General features: G+C 42.2%; 1 protein-coding gene across 1 annotated transcript in view; it reads right to left on the bottom strand.

Annotated features, from left to right (window-relative positions):
- Nucleotides 1-18,002, bottom strand: part of ITGB8 (integrin subunit beta 8) — a 167,435-nt gene that overhangs the window by 14,835 nt on the left and 134,598 nt on the right. Inside the window, exon 11 of the mRNA XM_040432575.1 lies at nucleotides 15,620-15,842. Coding sequence (XP_040288509.1) covers nucleotides 15,620-15,842 — 223 coding nt within the window. The remainder of the gene's footprint in view (nucleotides 1-15,619; nucleotides 15,843-18,002) is intronic.

The following is an 18,002-nucleotide window of genomic DNA, read 5'->3' as shown; positions in this document are numbered from 1 at the left end:
AAAATATCAGCTTCCCACTGAATGACAGATTCAGTAGGAAGCTGATATTTTAAAAGTAAAAAAAAAATGGGCTGCTCTGATGGCCCAAATATAAACTTTCCCGACAGCTCATTTTGATAAGAATTGAGAAAGAAATGAGTGTTTATGAGCTGTCAGGAGTTCAGAGATAAGGGCTAAAAATTAAGCAGTCAGAGAGGTTCCCTGAGAGATTCACAGTGGAGCAGAAAACAACAGTCTTTAGATACCATGAAAATATGTAATAAAGACTTGAGTAAGTGAAAAAAACTATTTTAGCCCACAATGACTAAAATGCAATGATAAAAAAAATTGCTCCCAAATGTGTCTGTAGCAATTAAATAGATTATGCGGCTGGGAGGGCTTACAAATGTGTTTGTGATGACTGATCAACTTACTGTTTGTGTATAGGCATCTCGATGCTTACAGCTTGGCTTCTAACTTTGCCTCTCAGTTATCAGTCCCCATAAGCAGCTGCTAGTGGTAAATGTGGAAAATATTTATTAGGAAGAATAAGCACCCTAGATGAGGACCCCATAGATGAGCGCCACAGAAGGGACACTATTTAAAGAGGTTTTATAGTATTTATGTAATTAAAGCTTAACCCTTCAGGACTAGGCAATTTTTTTGGTCTTAGGGACCAAAAAGAAATTTAGAATTTTTCATCTCACCACTCGGTTACTAACAACTTTTTGTATTAATGCAGCAGTCTTGTTTTGCATTGGATTTGTGTTTTCAATTTTGGGGTACATTTTTGATAGAGTTTTTTGTTTTTTTATTGATTTAATTTTGGAGGGTAAAGCAAAAAAAGCTACCATTCAGCCATATTTTTCCCACTTTTTTATGTTGTTCATCACTGACCTATATTTATAGTACGTGCTATGACAATTAACCAGTTCCTGACCGCCCAAAGACTATATATGTCCACTCAGTCAGGACATATCTCTGAATGGACATTTTAAAACATCAGTCCAGAGATCATAGCTTATTTGTGCAGATGCTGAGTGGGGAGCCTGCTGTGTATAGAGTGATAGGGAAGGTATTGATGGTGAAAAACTGTGTAAGATAAAAATATAAGAATAAAAAAAAACATAAAAAAAGTGTTTTATAAAAAAAAGTTTCAAGTGTAAAAAAAAGCCCCTTTCCCCTCATCAAGCCATTCATTTTTGTAAAAAAGAAAAAAGACATTACGTATTGCCGTTTCCGTAACAACCAGCTATATAAAAATATCACATGATCTACTCTGTCAGGTGAAAGCTATAAAAATGTATAAAGTAGAAATATGCCAGCCATTTTTTGATTACCTCGCCTCCCAAAAAATATCAAAAAGTTGTATGTACAGTTCCTCAAAATGGCACCAATAAAAAGGTCACCTCATTCCTAAAAAAATAAAAAAATTAAAAAAATAAGCCCCTGCACAAGAGCATCACCCAAAAAATAAAAATATGGCTCTCAAAAAATTGTGACATAAAAGCATGATTTTTTTCAAAAATGATTTTACTGTGTAAAACTGAAAAAAAAAATTAAATATATATATATATATATATATATATATATATATACAGTCCTGATCAAAAGTTTAAGACCACTTGAAAAATGGCAAAAAATCATATTTTACATTGTTGGATCTTAACTCCTTAAGGACACAGCCTTATTTCACCTTAAGGACCATGCCATTTTTTGCAAATCTGACCAGTGTCACTTTAAGTGGTGATAACTTTAAAACACTTTGACTTATCCAGGCCATTCTGAGATTGTTTTTTCGTCACATATTGTACTTCATGAAACTGGTAAAATGAAGTAAAAAAAAAAAAAAAATTATGTATAAAAAAATACCAAATTTAGCAAAAATTTGTAAAAAATTGCACATTTCCAAGTTTCAATTTCTCTACTCTATAATACATAGTAATACCTCCAAAAATAGTTATTACTTTACATTCCCCATATGTCTACTTCATGTTTGGATCATTTTGGGAATGATATTTTATTTTTTGGGGATGTTACAAGGCTAAGGCCTCTTTCACACTTGCGTTGTCCGGATCCGGCGTGTACTCCACTTGCCGGAATTACACTCCGGATCCGGAAAAACGCAAGTGTACTGAAAGCATTTGAAGACGGAACCGTCTTCCAAATGCTTTCAGTGTTACTATGGCACCCAGGACGCTATTAAAGTCCTGGCTGCCATAGTAGTAGCGGGGAGCGGGGGAGCAGTATACTTACAGTCCGTGCGGCTCCCCGGGCGCTCCAGAATGACGTCAGAGCGTCCCATGCGCATGGATGACGTGATCCATGTGATCACATGATCCATGCGCTTGGGGCGCCCTGACGTCACTCTGGAGCGCCCGGGGAGCCGCACGGACGGTAAGTACACTGCTCCCCCGCTCCCCGCTACACTTTACCATGGCTGCCAGGACTTTAGCGTCCCGGCAGCCATGGTAACCACTCTGAAAAAGCTAAATGTCGGATGCGGCAATGCGCCGAAACGACGTTTAGCTTAAGTCCGGATCAATGCCTTTCAATGGGCATTAATTCCGGATCCGGCCTTGCGGCAAGTGTTCCGGATTTTTGGCCGGAGCAAAAAGCGCAGCATGCTGCGGTATTTTCTCCGGCCAAAAAACGTTCCGTTCCGGAACTGAAGACATCCTGATGCATCCTGAACGGATTTCTCTCCATTCAGAATGCATTAGGATAATCCTGATCAGGATTCTTCCGGCATATAGCCCCGACGACGGAACTCTATGCCGGAAGACAAGAACGTAAGTGTGAAAGAGCCCTTAGAAGTTTAGAAGCAAATCTTGAAATTTTTCAGAAATTTTCAAAAACCCAATTTTTAGGGACCAGTTCAGGTCTGAAGTCACTTTGCGAGGCTTCTAGAAACTACACCCCTCAAGGTATTCAAAACTGATTTTACAAACTTTGTTAACCCTTTAGGTGTTCCACAAGAATTAATGGAAAATAGAGATACAATTTCAAAATTTTACTTTTTTGGCAGATTTTCCATTTTAATAATTTTTTTTCAGTTACAAAGCAAGGGTTAACAGCCAAACCAAACTCAATATTTATGGCCCTGTTTCTGTAGTTTACAGAAACACCCCATATGTGGTCGTAAACGGCTGTATGGGCACACGGCAGGGCGCAGAAGGAAAGGAATGCCATACGGTTTTTGGAAGGCAGGTTTTGCTGGACTGTTTTTTTTTACACCATGTCCCATTTGAAGCCCCCCTGATGCACCCCTATAGTAGAAACTACACCCCTCAAGGTATTCAAAACTGATTTTACAAACTTTGTTAACACTTTAGGTGTTCCACAAGAATTAATGGCAAATAGAGATACAATTTCAAAATTTCACTTTTTTGGCAGATTTTCCAATTTAATATTTTTTTTACTTTTACAAAGCAAGGGTTAACAGCCAAACTAAACTCAATATTTATGGCCCTGATTCTGTAGTTTACAGAAACACCCCATATGTGGTCATAAACTACTGTACGGGCACACGGCAGGGCGCAGAAGGAAAGGAATGCCATACGGTTTTTGGAAGGCAGATTTTGCTGGACTGGTTTTTTTGACACCATGTCCCATTTGAAGCCCCCCTGATGCAACCCTAGAGTAGAAACTCCATAAAAGTGACCCCATCTAAGAAACCACACCCCTCAAGGTATTCAAAACAGATTTTACAAACGTTGTTAACCTTTTAGGTGTTCCACAAGAGTTATTGGCAAATGGAGATGAAATTTCAGAATTTAAAATTTTTGTCAAATTTTCCATTTTAATACATTTTTTCTAGTAACAAAGCAAGGATTAACAGCCAAACAAAACTCAATATTTATGGCCCTGATTCTGTAGTTTACAGAAACACCCCATATGTGGTCGTGAACTACTGTACGGGCACACGGCAGAAGGAAAGGAATGCCATACGGTTTTTGAAAGGCAGATTTTGCTGGACTGTTTTTTTTTACACCATGTCCCATTTGAAGCCCCCTGATGCACCCCTAGAGTAGAAACTCCAAAAAAGTGACCCCATTTTAGAAACTACGGGATAGGTACTAGTTTAGGGTACATATGATTTTTGGTTGCTCTATATTACACTTTTTGTGAGGCAAGATAACAAGAAATAGCTGTTTTGCCACCTTTTTATTTTTTGTTATTTACAACATTCAACTGACAGGTTAGATCATGTGGTATTTTTATAGACCAGGTTGTCACTGATGCAGCGATACCTAATATGTATACTTTTTATTTATTTATGTAAGTTTTACACAATGATTTCATTTTTGAAGCAAAAATAAATCATGTTTTAGTGTTTCCATAGTCTGAGAGCCATAATTTTTTCAGTTTTTGGGCAATTACCTTGGGTAGGGTATGATTTTTGCGGGATGAGATGACGGTTTTATTGGCACCATTTTGGGGTGTGTGTGACTTTTTGATCGCTTGCTATTACATTTTTTGTGATGTAAGGTGACAAAAAATGGTTTATTTAGCACAGTTTTTATTTAAAAACTTTTCTGGTGTTCATCTGAGGGGTTAGGTCATGTGATATTTTTATAGAGCCGGTCAATACGGACGCGGCGATACCTAATATGTATACTTTTTTTTATTTATGTAAGTTTTACACAATGATTTCATTTTTGAATAAAAAAAAAAAATCATGTTTTAGCGTTTCCATAGTCTGAGAGACATAATTTTTTCAGTTTTTGGGCGATTATCTCAGGTAGGGGCTCATTTTTTGCGGTATGAGGTGACAGATTGGTACTATTTTGGTGGGCAAACGCCTTTTTGATCGCTTGCTGTTGTACTTTTTGTGATGTAAGGTGACAAAAAAATGGTTTATTTAGCACAGTTTTTTATTTTTTACAGTGTTCATCTGAGGGGTTAGGTCATGTGATATGTTTATAGAGCCGGTCGATACGGACGCGGCGATACCTAATATGTATACTTCCCTCCCCCCCCATTTTTTTTTATTTTTTGTCCCACTTTGGGACTTGAACTTTTGGGGGTCTAATCCTTTACAATGCATTCCAATACTTCTGTATTGGAATGCATTGGCTGTATGAGTAATACTGTGTGTATTACTGATATAGCTTCCGACCTGTGAGATCCAGGGGGCTGGATCTCACAGGCTCGTCACCAGAAGGCAGCCTTCCTTAGACATCGCGCTGCCTTCCATGCCATCGGGCCCCCCCTACAGCCGCATGGGGACCCGATGGCACCGCCGGCCGCCGCAATAGGTAAAAGCCGCAAACAGCAGTTCTGAATTGATTGCGGCGATCGCCGACATGGGGGGGTCACGGGACCCCCCCCCGCGCATTTAGCCGAGGTGCCTGCTCAATGATTTGAGCAGGCACCGGCTTCCGATCACCGCCCGCCGCGCAGCGGTGATCAGAAATACACAGGGCGTACATGTACGCCCTGTGTCCTTAAGTACCAGGACATATGGGCGTACCTGTACGCCCTGTGTCCTGAAGAGGTTAACAAGGTTCCAAGTAGAGCTTCAACATGCAACAAGAAGAAATGAGAGAGTGAGACAAAAAATTTTTTGAGCATTCAATTAATTGAAAATAACGATTAAACTGAAAAACAGTTTTTCAGCTGATCCAAATTTTAGGACCACATGCCTTTAAAAGGCCAAATCTGTGCAAAGATGTGGATTCATTGTCATTTTCTGTCAGGTAGTCACACGTTGTGATGGCAAAGGCAAAAAAACTCCTTTTTGAACGTGGTCGGGTTGTTGAACTGCATAAGCAGGGTCTCTCACAGCGCGCCATCGCTGCTGAGGTGGGACGCAGTAAGACAGTCATTTGGAATTTCTTAAATGATCCTGAGGGTTATGGAACAAAAAAGTCAAGTGGAAGACCCAAAAAAATTTCATCAGCACTGAGCCGGAGGATCCAATTGGCTGTCCGTCAAGACACTGGACGATCCTCGACCCAAATTAAGACCCTTACTGGTGCTGACTGCAGCCCCATAACCATCAGACGGCATCTGAGACTGAAGGGCTTCAAAAACAAAAAACGTCTCTTCCTTTATAGCGATCTGCTTAGACCTCTAACCTGGTTTGAAACCCTTATTTATACAAACCCTCCCCCCAGGAAACTTATTTCCCTTATTTATAGGAAACTTATTTCACCTGTTAATATGCCTAAACCAGCTTTTATCGGCTCTTGGGAGAAGGATCTGGGTACACCGATTACTTTAGATGATCAACAACGCCTTTATATTGAATCTCATTCTTCCTCCAGGTGTGTGAAAATTCAAGAAAACGGGTATAAAGTACTCACTAGATGGTATAAAACACCGGAAGTTACTTGCCGTTTCTCATCCTCAGGGTCTGACCTGTGCTGGAGATGCGATTCCGGAAAAGGGACATTCTACCACATTTGGTGGACCTGTCCATTGATTCACTCATGGTGGTCAAAAATCTATACATTCTGCAATTCTATCTGTAGTACACTTCTCTCTCCCTGCCCCAAATTTGCTCTCCTGGGCCTACACCCACATACCAGTTGCCCCATCTCACTTAAATTATTTAAAAAACTACTATCAGCAGCCCGGTTACTGATACCTAGATACTGGTTGACCCACGACCTTCCTCCAATCGAGCATTGGCTTAACAAAATTGACTCCATCTACAGGTTTGAAGAAATGTCCGCCTGGGAAAATCACTCTTACAGATCATTCAGCATCTTATGGAAACCTTGGCAGGACTATAGGAAGCTATCTCTGATTCTATCCACTTGGATGCTATAACCCGAGTAATATTGATTGATATATGTTGTATTGTGCAGAAATCCACATGTTTCTGTTGTCCTTTTCTTTTTATTCTTATTTTTATTATTTTAACAATTTTGATTGTAAGGTGATGCCTGGTGACACAATTCGTGTCCATCACCATTTGCTTGACTATTCGCTGTCTTTTGTTGTAAAAACAAAACAATAAAAAATATAAAAAAAAAAAAAAAAAAAGTCTTCAAAGACCTCCTCTCCTTAAACGCCACAGAACTGCTCGTTTGGACTTTGCAAGAGAGCACCAAACATGGGACATTCAAAGGTGGAAGAAAGTTTTATTCTCTGATGAGAAAAAATGTAACCTTGATGGCCCTGATAGTTTCCAAAGTTACTGGCATGACAAGCAGATCCCACCTGAAATGTTTTCTACGCGCCACAATGGAGGGGTGCCATAATGGTCTGGGGTGCTTTTTCCTTCAGTGGAACAATGGAGCTTCAGGAAGTGCAGGGGCGTCAAATGGCCGCTGGCTATGTCCAGATGTTGCAGAGAGCATTCCTCATGACTGAGGGCCCTCGTCTGTGTGGTAACGACTGGGTTTTTCAACAGGACAACACTACAGTACACAATGCCCGCAGGACAAGGGACTTCTTCCAGGAGAATAACCACTCTTTTGGCCCATCCTGCGTGTTCCCCTGATCTAAATCCAATTGAGAACCTTTGGGGATGGATGGCAAGGGAAGTTTACAAAAATGGACAACAGTTCCAGACAGTAGATGGCCTCCGTGCGGCCGTCTTCACCACTTGGAGAAATGTTCCCACTCACCTCATGGAAACGCTTGCATCAAGCATGCCGAAACTAATTTCTGAAGTGATAAACAATAACGGCGGAGCTACTCATTACTGAGTTCATGTTTGGAAGTTGGATTTCTGTTTTGGAGGGGTTAAGTTTTTTTTTTTTGAGGTATGGTCCTAAACTTTTGATCAGCTGAAAAACAGCCTGTTTCAGTTTATTTGTTGTTTTCATTAAATTGAATGCGCAAAAAATGTTTTGTCTCACTCCCATTTCTTCTTGTTGCATGTTGAAGCTCTACTTGGAACCTTGTTAAGATCCAGCCATGCTAAATATGATTTTTTGCCATTTTTCAAGTGGTCTTAAATTTTTGATCAGGATTTGGTATCATCAATCACCGCTCGCCGTTCATAACAACATGCTCTATGAAAATATGACACAATCTATCCCATCAGGTGAACGTTATAAAAAAACCAAAAAAATAAAACTATGGCAGACCAGCTATTATTTGGTCACATCGCCTCCAAAAAAATAATCAAAAAGTCTTACGTACAGTACCTCAAAATGGTATCAATGAAAACATCAACTTATCCCACAGAAAATGACCCCCCCATACAAGGCTTTCCTTAGTAGTAACAGGCCTAAGCCTGTACAAGGCTTCCAGGTCTATTACTGATATATTTCTATGCAGACCTGCAGGTGGCAGAACTGTATTGGAATATACCTATCTATTCAGGAATAAATTTCATTACTGAATAGAAATGGGAATCTGTTAAAAAAAAAAACACATCATAGGAGTCGCCATGTCCTAAAACTATTAACACATAAAAGTATGTACCCCATATGGCAAACGGCAAAATGGAGAAAAAAAATTGCTGATTTGGCATTTTTTCATCACTTCTCTTTCCAAAATATTTGAATAAAAAGTGATCAAAAAGTCATACATACCCCAAAATAGTATTGGTGAAAACTACAGATTGTCCCGCAAAAAATAAGCCCTCACACAGCACCATATATGCAGTGTTGGACTAAAGTCCCATGAGCCTACCAGAGTAAATTATTCTGGGGGTCCACCATCTGTGTATATTGGACCCAAGGGCTCTGTTTTAGTATCCTGATCATTTTTATCCTAATGCATTCTGAATTGAGAGAAATCCGTTCAGGATGCATCAGGATGTCTTCAGTTCCGGAACGGAACGTTTTTTGGCTGGAGAAAATACCGCAGCATGCTGCGCTTTATGCTCCGGCCAAAAATCCTGAAGAGTTGCCGCAAGGCCGGATCCGGAATTAATGCCCATTGAAAGGCATTGATCCGGATCCGGCCTTAAGCTAAACATCGTTTCGGCGCATTGCCGGACCCGACATTTAGCTTTTTCTGAATGGTTACCATGGCTGCCGGGACGCTAAAGTCCTGGCAGCCATGGTAAAGTGTAGCGGGGAGCGGGGGAGCAGCATACTTACCGTCCGTGCGGCTCCCGGGGCGCTCCAGAGTGACGTCAGGGCGCCCCAAGCGCATGGATCACGTGATCACATGGATCACGTCATCCATGTGCATGGGGCGCTCTGACGTCATTCTGGAGCGCCCCGGGAGCCGCACGGACTGTAAGTATACTGCTCCCCCGCTCCCCGCTCCTACTATGGCAACCAGGACTTTAATAGCGTCCTGGGTGCCATAGTAACACTGAAAGCATTTTGAAGACGGCTCCGTCTTCAAATGCTTTCAGTACACTTGCGTTTTTCCAGATCCGGCGGGCACCTCCGGCAACGGAAGTGCACGCCGGATCCCAACAACGCAAGTGTGAAAGAGGCCTTATTTAGAGTTATTTACTGGCAGAGCTTGAGTCCACCGGAGGATCCTCTGGTGGGCCAGTCTGACCCTGCATATATGTAAATATAATAAAAATTGCGGGGGTGAGAATATGGCGATAAACAGAAAAAAAAAATCTATTTTCCATTTTTTTCAGCATCAAAACATCATTTTTGTTTTATAAGATGTACCTGATGATCAAGCAGCAGAGAAGATCAAGCAGGGAGAAGTAAGTACCGGCAGTGCTAGCAGCGCTTCAATCCCAACTCCCCGTGACTCTTGCATACTATGGATACTTATGGAAGCACTCACTAGTATTTGCTTTATAGGCCGCACTGCCATTTTCCTCCAAGTTTAGGTGGGGGAAAAGTGTGTCTTATAGAGAGGAAAATATGGAATACAAATGTGGTATTGCCGTAATCGTATTGACCCAGAAAATGAAGGTAACAGGTCAGTTTTATGGCACAGGGAGTGCCGTAAAAACAATACCTGTAAAACTGTGGTGGAATCTTGTTTTTTACCCAATCCCACTCTATTTGGAATTTTTTCCAACTTCCCCCTATATCGTATGGAATATTAAATGGTACAACTTGTCCCGAAAAAAACAAGACCTCATATAGCTATGTGAACAGAAAAATAAAAACTTATGGCTCCGGAAAGGCAGGGAGTGGAAAATTGAAAAGAAAAACAAAAATTCCTGTGTGGTCAAAATTCTTTGGTAAATTCAGTTGTTGACCAGTGCTGTATAAATCACCAAACTAGGCATTGAATAAACATAGTGCTCTTTTTTCTTCTGAACCCTGCAGTGTGCCCAAACAGCAGTTTATGACCACATAACGGTACTCTTAAAAAAGTATGCAACAAAATTTGTCGTGTTTTTTCTCCTATTACTACTTCAAAAATTGGGATTAAAGCAACATTTTATTTGAAGAAATAAATGTTATTTTATTTTTCCACAGCCAAGTGTTTCTAAATTATATGAAAAGCCTGTGGCGTCAAAGTACTCACTACGCACCTTGAATATGAGGGGTGTAGTTTCCAAAATAAAGTCACTTTTACAGGTTTCCACTCGAGAGGTACCTTAGGGTCTCTTTAAATGTGACATGGTGCCCAAGAACCAATCTGGCAAAATGAGCCCTCCAAAAGACAAATGGTACTCCCTTCTGAGCCCTATCGTGTGCCTATACATCAGTTTATGACACATATGGGGTGATACGGAGTCAGGAAAAAATAAAAATAAATATTGAAGTTTTGCTTTGCTGGTAACCCTTGCTGTGTTACAGGAACAAAAATCTGCAAAACAAAGGAAGTTAAATTTGACCTCCATTTTTTGTTCCTGCGGAACACCTAAAAGGTTAACAACGTTTCTGGAATCAGTTTTGAATAATCTGAGGGCTGTAGTTTTTAAAACGGGGTAATTTATGCATGGTTTCCATTATGTAAGCCCCTGATTTGGTGCTTTAAAAAGTCAGTGACTTTCTTGAAAATTTGAAAAAAAGCTTTCTAACATCCTAAAAATTAAAATGACATTTACATGATGCCAAAATAAAGTATATGGTGAATGTTAGTAACTATTTTGTGAACTATCACTATCTGTCTCAAAAGCAGAGACATTCAGATTAAAAAAACTGCTCATTTGAAAAAAAAATTCTGTAAAACTTGTTTTTTTTCTAAATAAAACTACAACATATCAACTCAAATTTATCACTAACATAAAGTAAGAAGTGTCATGAGAAAACAGTCTCAAAATTGCTTGGATAAGTAAAAACATTCCAAAGTTATTTCCACATAAAATGACATGTTAGATTTGCAAAATTAAGTTGGTCAGCAAGGTGAAAATTGGCTTGGTCTGGAAGTGGTTAAGAGGAAACTCAATGGTTTTAATATATGAAGAGACGTGCATACATCATTTTAATTTGTTTTTTATTACAATATATTGGAATACTTAAATATGCCAGTATATTGTGCTTGTTCATAGAAATATGCATAGGCACAGTATGGGCATTTCACTAGTATGCCCGAACAGTCTTTTACAAGAGAAGCTCCATAGTACTAAGTAGCTGACTTTGCCGGAAAAGTTGGGGTTCCAGTTTGGGCATTTAATAAAGCTTTTGAAAGGCTGCAGGGCACTTAGAAGCCCTCACAGCCATGCCTAGTAATGGCATGGCTGTGATTGGCCGGTGCATCATGTGACACAGCCTCAATACAAGCTGGATCACGTGTAGCACCGCCCATTAGCTCTGAGTAGTGCAGGGACAGGAAGCAGGCAGCTGAAGCGAGGGAAAGTGTTAGGAATCTGGCTATTTGTTTTGTGGGTGACCTATAATGATTTTTTGTGGGTTCAATACACCAGCTTTGCACCCCTGACACAGGAATATAATAATAAATCTGGCTGTTAATTCTGTGGGTGACCTATAGCGATTTTTTATGGGTGCAATGCACCATTTTTGTACCTCTGACACAAAAATATAATAGTTAATCTGTCTGTTAGTTTGATGGGTGACATATACCCATTTTTGGTTTGAGATACACGTGCACTTTATACGTGACAGGGAAATTAATATAATTAATCCATCTGTTAGTTCGGTGGGTGACATTCACATTTTTGGTGTGAGGTACACCTGCACTGCATACGTGACAGGGAAATTAATCTAGTTAATCCGTCTCTTAGTTCGGTGGGTGACATATACCCATTTTTGGTGTGAAATACAAGTGCACTGCATACGTGACAGGGAAATTAATATAGTTAATCTGTCTGTTAGTTCAGTGGGTGACCTCAAAGAATGAGGAGAGCATCAAATAAGGGACGTGGCCCTGGTCGTGGTGCTGCTGGAATTCCTGTTGCAGGGAGAGGACGTGGTCGGGCTGTGCCAGCTATACACCCAAATGAAACACCTTCCTCAGGTGCACGTAGGCGATAGGACGTTCAGCATCATTTTGTAGGACCGAATACCGGTGTACGAATGGTGAGGCCAGAACAAGTATAGGCGGTAGTAGATTGGATGGCTGACACTGCCTCCAGTTTCTTCCCATTGTCTCCCATCCGGTCTCCTGCTGAAACCGCAGAGTTGGCACCTGCAGCCGATAGGCATCTTTCTTTCACCTCACCCCCTTGCAAATCAGGCAAGCAGTCTGAGTCCCAAGTCATGCAGAAGTCTCTTATGCTTTTTGATGACTCTGCTGGCGGGGTTTCCGTGGGTCATCCACCTAGCCCTGCCCCAGAAGTGGAAGAGATTGAGTGCACTGATGCCCAACCACTTATGTTTCAGGATGTGGACATGGGAGGACCATCGCAGGACGTCTGTGATGATGATGATGATGAAACACAGGTGCCAACTGCTGTGTCTTTCTGCCGTGAACAGACCGGCAAGGAGGGCAGGGGTGAAGAGTGGGTGGAAGATGATATGGAGGATGATGAGGTCCTAGACCCCACATTCTATCAAGGTCATACGAGTGACATGTGCAGTTCGGAGAAAGAGGTTGTGGTCACACAGCGCCAGCCGCACAGCAAAAGAAGGAGCAGGGTGCAAAAGCAGAGTGGCCGTCCCTTAGCCAGTACGCCTGCTACTGCCCACCGCACCAAGGGACTGAGCACAGCAAAGCCAGCTCCAAGGACTTGCCTGGCGTGGCAGTTCTTCAGACAATGTTCTGACGACAAGACGTGAGTTGTTTGCACGCTGTGCAATCAGATAATGAAGCGAGGCATAAATGTTCTAAACCTGAGCACCACCTGCATGACCAGGCATCTAAATGCAAAGCACAAGCTGCAGTGGAGTACACACCTGAAAAACCACAAAACATCTCAGGCTCCTCTTGCTCCCTCTTCTGCTGCAATCTCTGCCTATTCCTCACCCTTTGGAGGGACAGTGGCACCTGCCACCCCGCAAACAGAGGATGTGGCAGCAATACCACCACCTCCACCACCACAGTCACCCAGCATGTCCACACTGTCCCATGGAAGCGTTCAGCTGTCCATCCCCCAAACACTGCAGAGAAAGAGGAAGTACCCCCACCCACGACCCCTGGCCCTGAATGCCAGCATTTCAAAATTCCTGGCCTTTGAAATGCTGTCATTCCATTTGGTGGAGACAGAGACTTTTAAAAACCTTATGGCGATGGCAATCCCACAGTATGTGGTTCCCAGCCGCCACTAATTTTCACATAACTACCGATACGTGGACCAGTAAGCACGGGCAGGGACGTTATATCTCCCTAACTGCACACTGGGTAAATGCAGTGGCGGCTGGGCCTGAGGCGGATAGCAGTTTGGCGCATGTCCTACCGCCACTGAGGATTGCAGGACATTTCTCTTTGCCTCCTCCTCCTACTCCGCTTCCTTCTCTACCCCGTCCTCATCCGGTCAGCGTAACACCTTCACCACCAACTTCAGCACAACCAGGCTGTTATGAAACTCATCTGTTTGGGGGGGGGAAAACATACCGCGCAGGAGCTGTGGACAGGCATGGAACAACAGACTGATGAGTGGTTGGTGCCGCTGAACCTCAGGTCTGGCCTGGTGGTGTGCGATAACGGGCGAAATCTCGTAGCAGCTCTGGGGCTAGCCAGTTTGACGCACATCCCTTGCCTGGCGCATGTGCTGAATTTGGTGGTGCAGAGGTTCCTGAAAAATTACCCCAATATGTCAGAGCTGCTGCATAAAGTGCACGCCGTCTGTCCGCATTTTCGGCGTTCTCACTCTGCTGCTGCTCTCCTGTCTGTGCTGCAGCGAAACTTCGGCCTTCCCGCTCACCACCTTGCACATGCTCCACCTTGCACATGCTGGAGAGACTGTGCGAGCAGCAGCAGGCGATAGTGGAGTTTCAGCTGCACCACGCATGGGTGAGCTGCTCTGCGGAACAGCACCACTTCACCACCAATGAGTGGGCCTCTATGCAGGACGTTTTTAGTACTCCACCAACATGGCCAGTGCCGATGACGACCGCCTAGTTGCCCACATTCTAACCAGTGCTGATTACTGGGTGGCCACCCTACTGGATCCCCGCTACAAGGAACCCGTGCTGTCCTTAATTCCGTCACTGGAGCGTGATCAGAAGATGCGCGAGTACAAGCGCACGCTGGTAGACACTGCTGATGGCATTCCCACCTGACACCGGGGGCTCAGTGGAAGCACAAGGCGAAGGCAGAGGAGCAGGTAGAAGTCGCCAATGCAGCTGGGGCACCGCCAGCACCTCAAAAGGGAGGGTTAGCATGGCCAAAATGTGGAAAAGCTTTGTCAGCACGCCACAACAACCAGCACCACCAGCTGATATGGAACGCCTTAGCAGGAGGCAGAATTTCAGTAACCTGGTGGAGCAGTTTGTGTGCACATGCCTACACGCACTGACTGATGGGTCTGCCCCATTCAACTTCCGGGTCTCCAAATTGGGCACATGGCCTGAGCTTGCCCTTTACACCTTGGAGGTGCTAGCCTGCCCTGCAGCAATTGTATTGTCTGAACGTGTGTTTAGCATGGCAGGGGGGGGTAATCACAGACAAGCGCAGCCGCCTGTCCACAGCCAACGTGGACAAGCTTACGTTCATTAAAATGAACCAGGCATAGATTCCACAGAACTTGTCCGTACCTTGTGCTGAGTAGACCGGCCGCACCCAGCCATTGTTATACTCCAGCGCACTCTCTCTTTGCATTCTCTTTTCTATTTCCCAATGTTTTGGGGTCTTCCCAAATTCATATTAAAAAAAATGCATCCTTAGTAGAGATGAGCGGACCCGTGGGATGGTTCTAGCTTTGTTAGAAAGAGATTGTAATGTACTATACGAGATATGATTTACATTTTTTACAATAAGCCTGGGATAACCCCTTTCAAGTTTTTGAGGATGTGCAAAGAAGTTGGGTTAAACAGGCTGGAATAAGCTTGTAGTTCTTTAAGCACTGTTCAACTGGCTCAAACACCCAAATAAGCTCTCCTACCCTAAACTTGACAAATCAGTTTATGCACCAGGAAATATCCTTACTAAAAACTTCCCATCCTTGCAATGCAACTAAATGACCCAGCCCAAACCATGATAACTGGGCTGTAGTTGTTCCGAGAGGTTTTCACTTCACAATAGCGTCTCTTGCCATTGACTGGGTAGGGTAGAAATTGGAAAAGTCGCCTTTGGCAACTATGATGCTCTAGGTTTCATTAAACACACCTATGGTTGAAATGGTAGACCTCATGGATTTGATGGTTGTCTACATTATTTATACCAGGTAGCATACTTCTAACTACAATTACAATACTTCAGATTGCTGATAAAAGAAATACAAACAAACAGAACACACCAGTTGTCTGTGCAGGTATTGCTACATCCAGAGCAGTATTGGCACAAAGGGCCAAAGCTTTTGTCATTAGTGCACTCGCATTTGCCACAGATGCAGCTTCCTCTCCCACTGCATATAAGTCCATTAGAATCCATACAGTGTTTCTTTGATGAGGAGCATTGACATCGGTCACCTTCCCAGCCACTGTGACATCTACAATTTCCATTGTTACATTCACCGTTACCTATCATACAAAAAAAGGACAAACACTGATTAGGGCCATATAAATTCACTAGCATCACAGATTTTTTTTTAAAATAATCAAAAAGTGAAAATGACAACAAAGCAATTAAAACACATATGTATAATATCTGATTGGTGGGGGTCCGCCTTCCAGCAGCCCCATCGGTCAGCATAGCTAAGCATTGCACCGTACATTATATAGCGGCTATGCTTGGTATTGCACCCCAAGTTCATTCACTTAAATGGAACTAAGCTGGAAACAGGCCAAGTGACCAACAAACATGACATCACTGGCCTAGAAAGAGGCCACTGCATATGTTTACCTAGCTGATTGGCAGGGGGTTCCATTATTCGGACCCCATCTATCAGATATTGATGACCTATCCCAGGGATAGGTCATCAGTACTGAACTCCCAGAAAATGCTTTTAAAGCAAATGTCCACCACTATATACCATTTTGTTTTTCTAATCTAAATAAGTCCAAAATTCTTTTCTACACATGATCTGCACACAACTCAATTGCTCTGCACATGTGCGAGAGTTCGGTAAGACGCACGATTAACAGGCAGGCAAAGTTCTATGCAGATCGTGATGTTCCCGAGCAGTGGGCCAACATGAAGGCACAAGGAACTGAGAACTTGAGTAGAAGGGGGGGGGGGCTTGGGTTCTTCAAGGAGGCAGGATTGGAAGAGGCGGACTTGGGCTCCATCAACTGGTAATTACGCCCCACTGGGCACTTTGAAGGCTAATTAGCATTTGTAACAAACTTAAAATTTCTGCCGATCAGAAACAGTGATATCCTTAACAAAGGTACAGTTGTCATGATGATAAATGGAACTAGAATGCATTGGCATTTGTTACATACACTGGAAAGAGGTGACATATTCCCTATCTACATCTATATCTTCAGCTGGTAAGAGCTGGGAAGAAACATGCAGGTGAACTACTCTCAGCCTACTGTCTATAAGTAAAGGAGGGTTATTCTCGCTTTGCTATGGGTCCTATATATTTGGCACACTTTCAGCTATAGTGTTTGCTTATTTTTCCCCTTTATATTGTATCGGCAACATTATATTATATGTTGTATTTGTACAGTGATGCTAAAAAGTTTGTTAATCCTTCTGCATTTTCTATGTCTGCATAAATTTGACCTAAAACTACATAACATTTTTACACAAGTCCTAAAAGTAGATACTAAATACAGATAACCAAATCAAACAGATAACCAATATATATATGCCCCAACCAGGGATTCCTTAACTTCTCAAACACATGAATATAAATACACACATAAGCCTGTGGTGGCCACCCCCAGACGAAGGTTCGCTGAAACGCGCGTCGGGGCTGGCACCATCCTGGAGGGAGCACAGCATGGGTAATTGTTCGTTGTCCATTCGATTATTATGTCATATGTTTTCTGCACTGGCACTTTATTGTTGGACAGATCCATGAACGTAGTATCCTCTGTGTTCATCCTCCAGATGAGGTCACTTTTTCCCCTGCACCTATGTTCTTTTAATCATGTTTGTGAGATAGCTTTTTGCAATTATGTAATAAAATGATATTAATTTACAAGCGGTCTGGTAGTTATTTGTAGGTTTTAAATAAATTGCCAAGTCTGATTATTTTTACCCATTTCTTTGATTTGGTTGTCTTTATCTAATTGTAGGACTAGTGTGAAAATCGGATGACATTTTAGGTCAAATTTATGTAGATATATAGAAAAATCTAAAGGGTTCACAAACACTGTATATATCAACTGGAACCATTTTTACAGGTTGAGTTATTTATGAATTACTATATTAAGAATGACTACATCATTGACAATTGTAGTGCTTATGGCATCACCATCCAAGGCAAATGCTCTCTTTATAAGGATCTGAATGTTTTTTCAAAGTAGACTTTCATTAAGTTTCAAACCACCTACAATATATTCAAATTGGTAGGGACCCCACAGCTAGGACCCCACTGATCTCAAAAACACAGGTTCCTTTGCAATGGAGACAGAGATGTACAGTACCGTCGATTACAATTACCACAGGTCCAGAAATGTGTGTCCTCTCTATGACTCCCATTGATTGTGATAGTAAGAAAATATGCATGCATTTCCACTTCTCCACTTCTTTTACGCTCAGTATCACTGTGCACCCCTGCTGTCAGA

The sequence above is a fragment of the Bufo bufo genome, chromosome 5, assembly GCF_905171765.1.
Source record: "Bufo bufo chromosome 5, aBufBuf1.1, whole genome shotgun sequence".
NCBI classification, from domain to species: Eukaryota; Metazoa; Chordata; class Amphibia; order Anura; family Bufonidae; genus Bufo; species Bufo bufo.
Note: the sequence above shows the minus strand (reverse complement) of the source record. Positions and strands in the feature narration are given on the sequence as shown.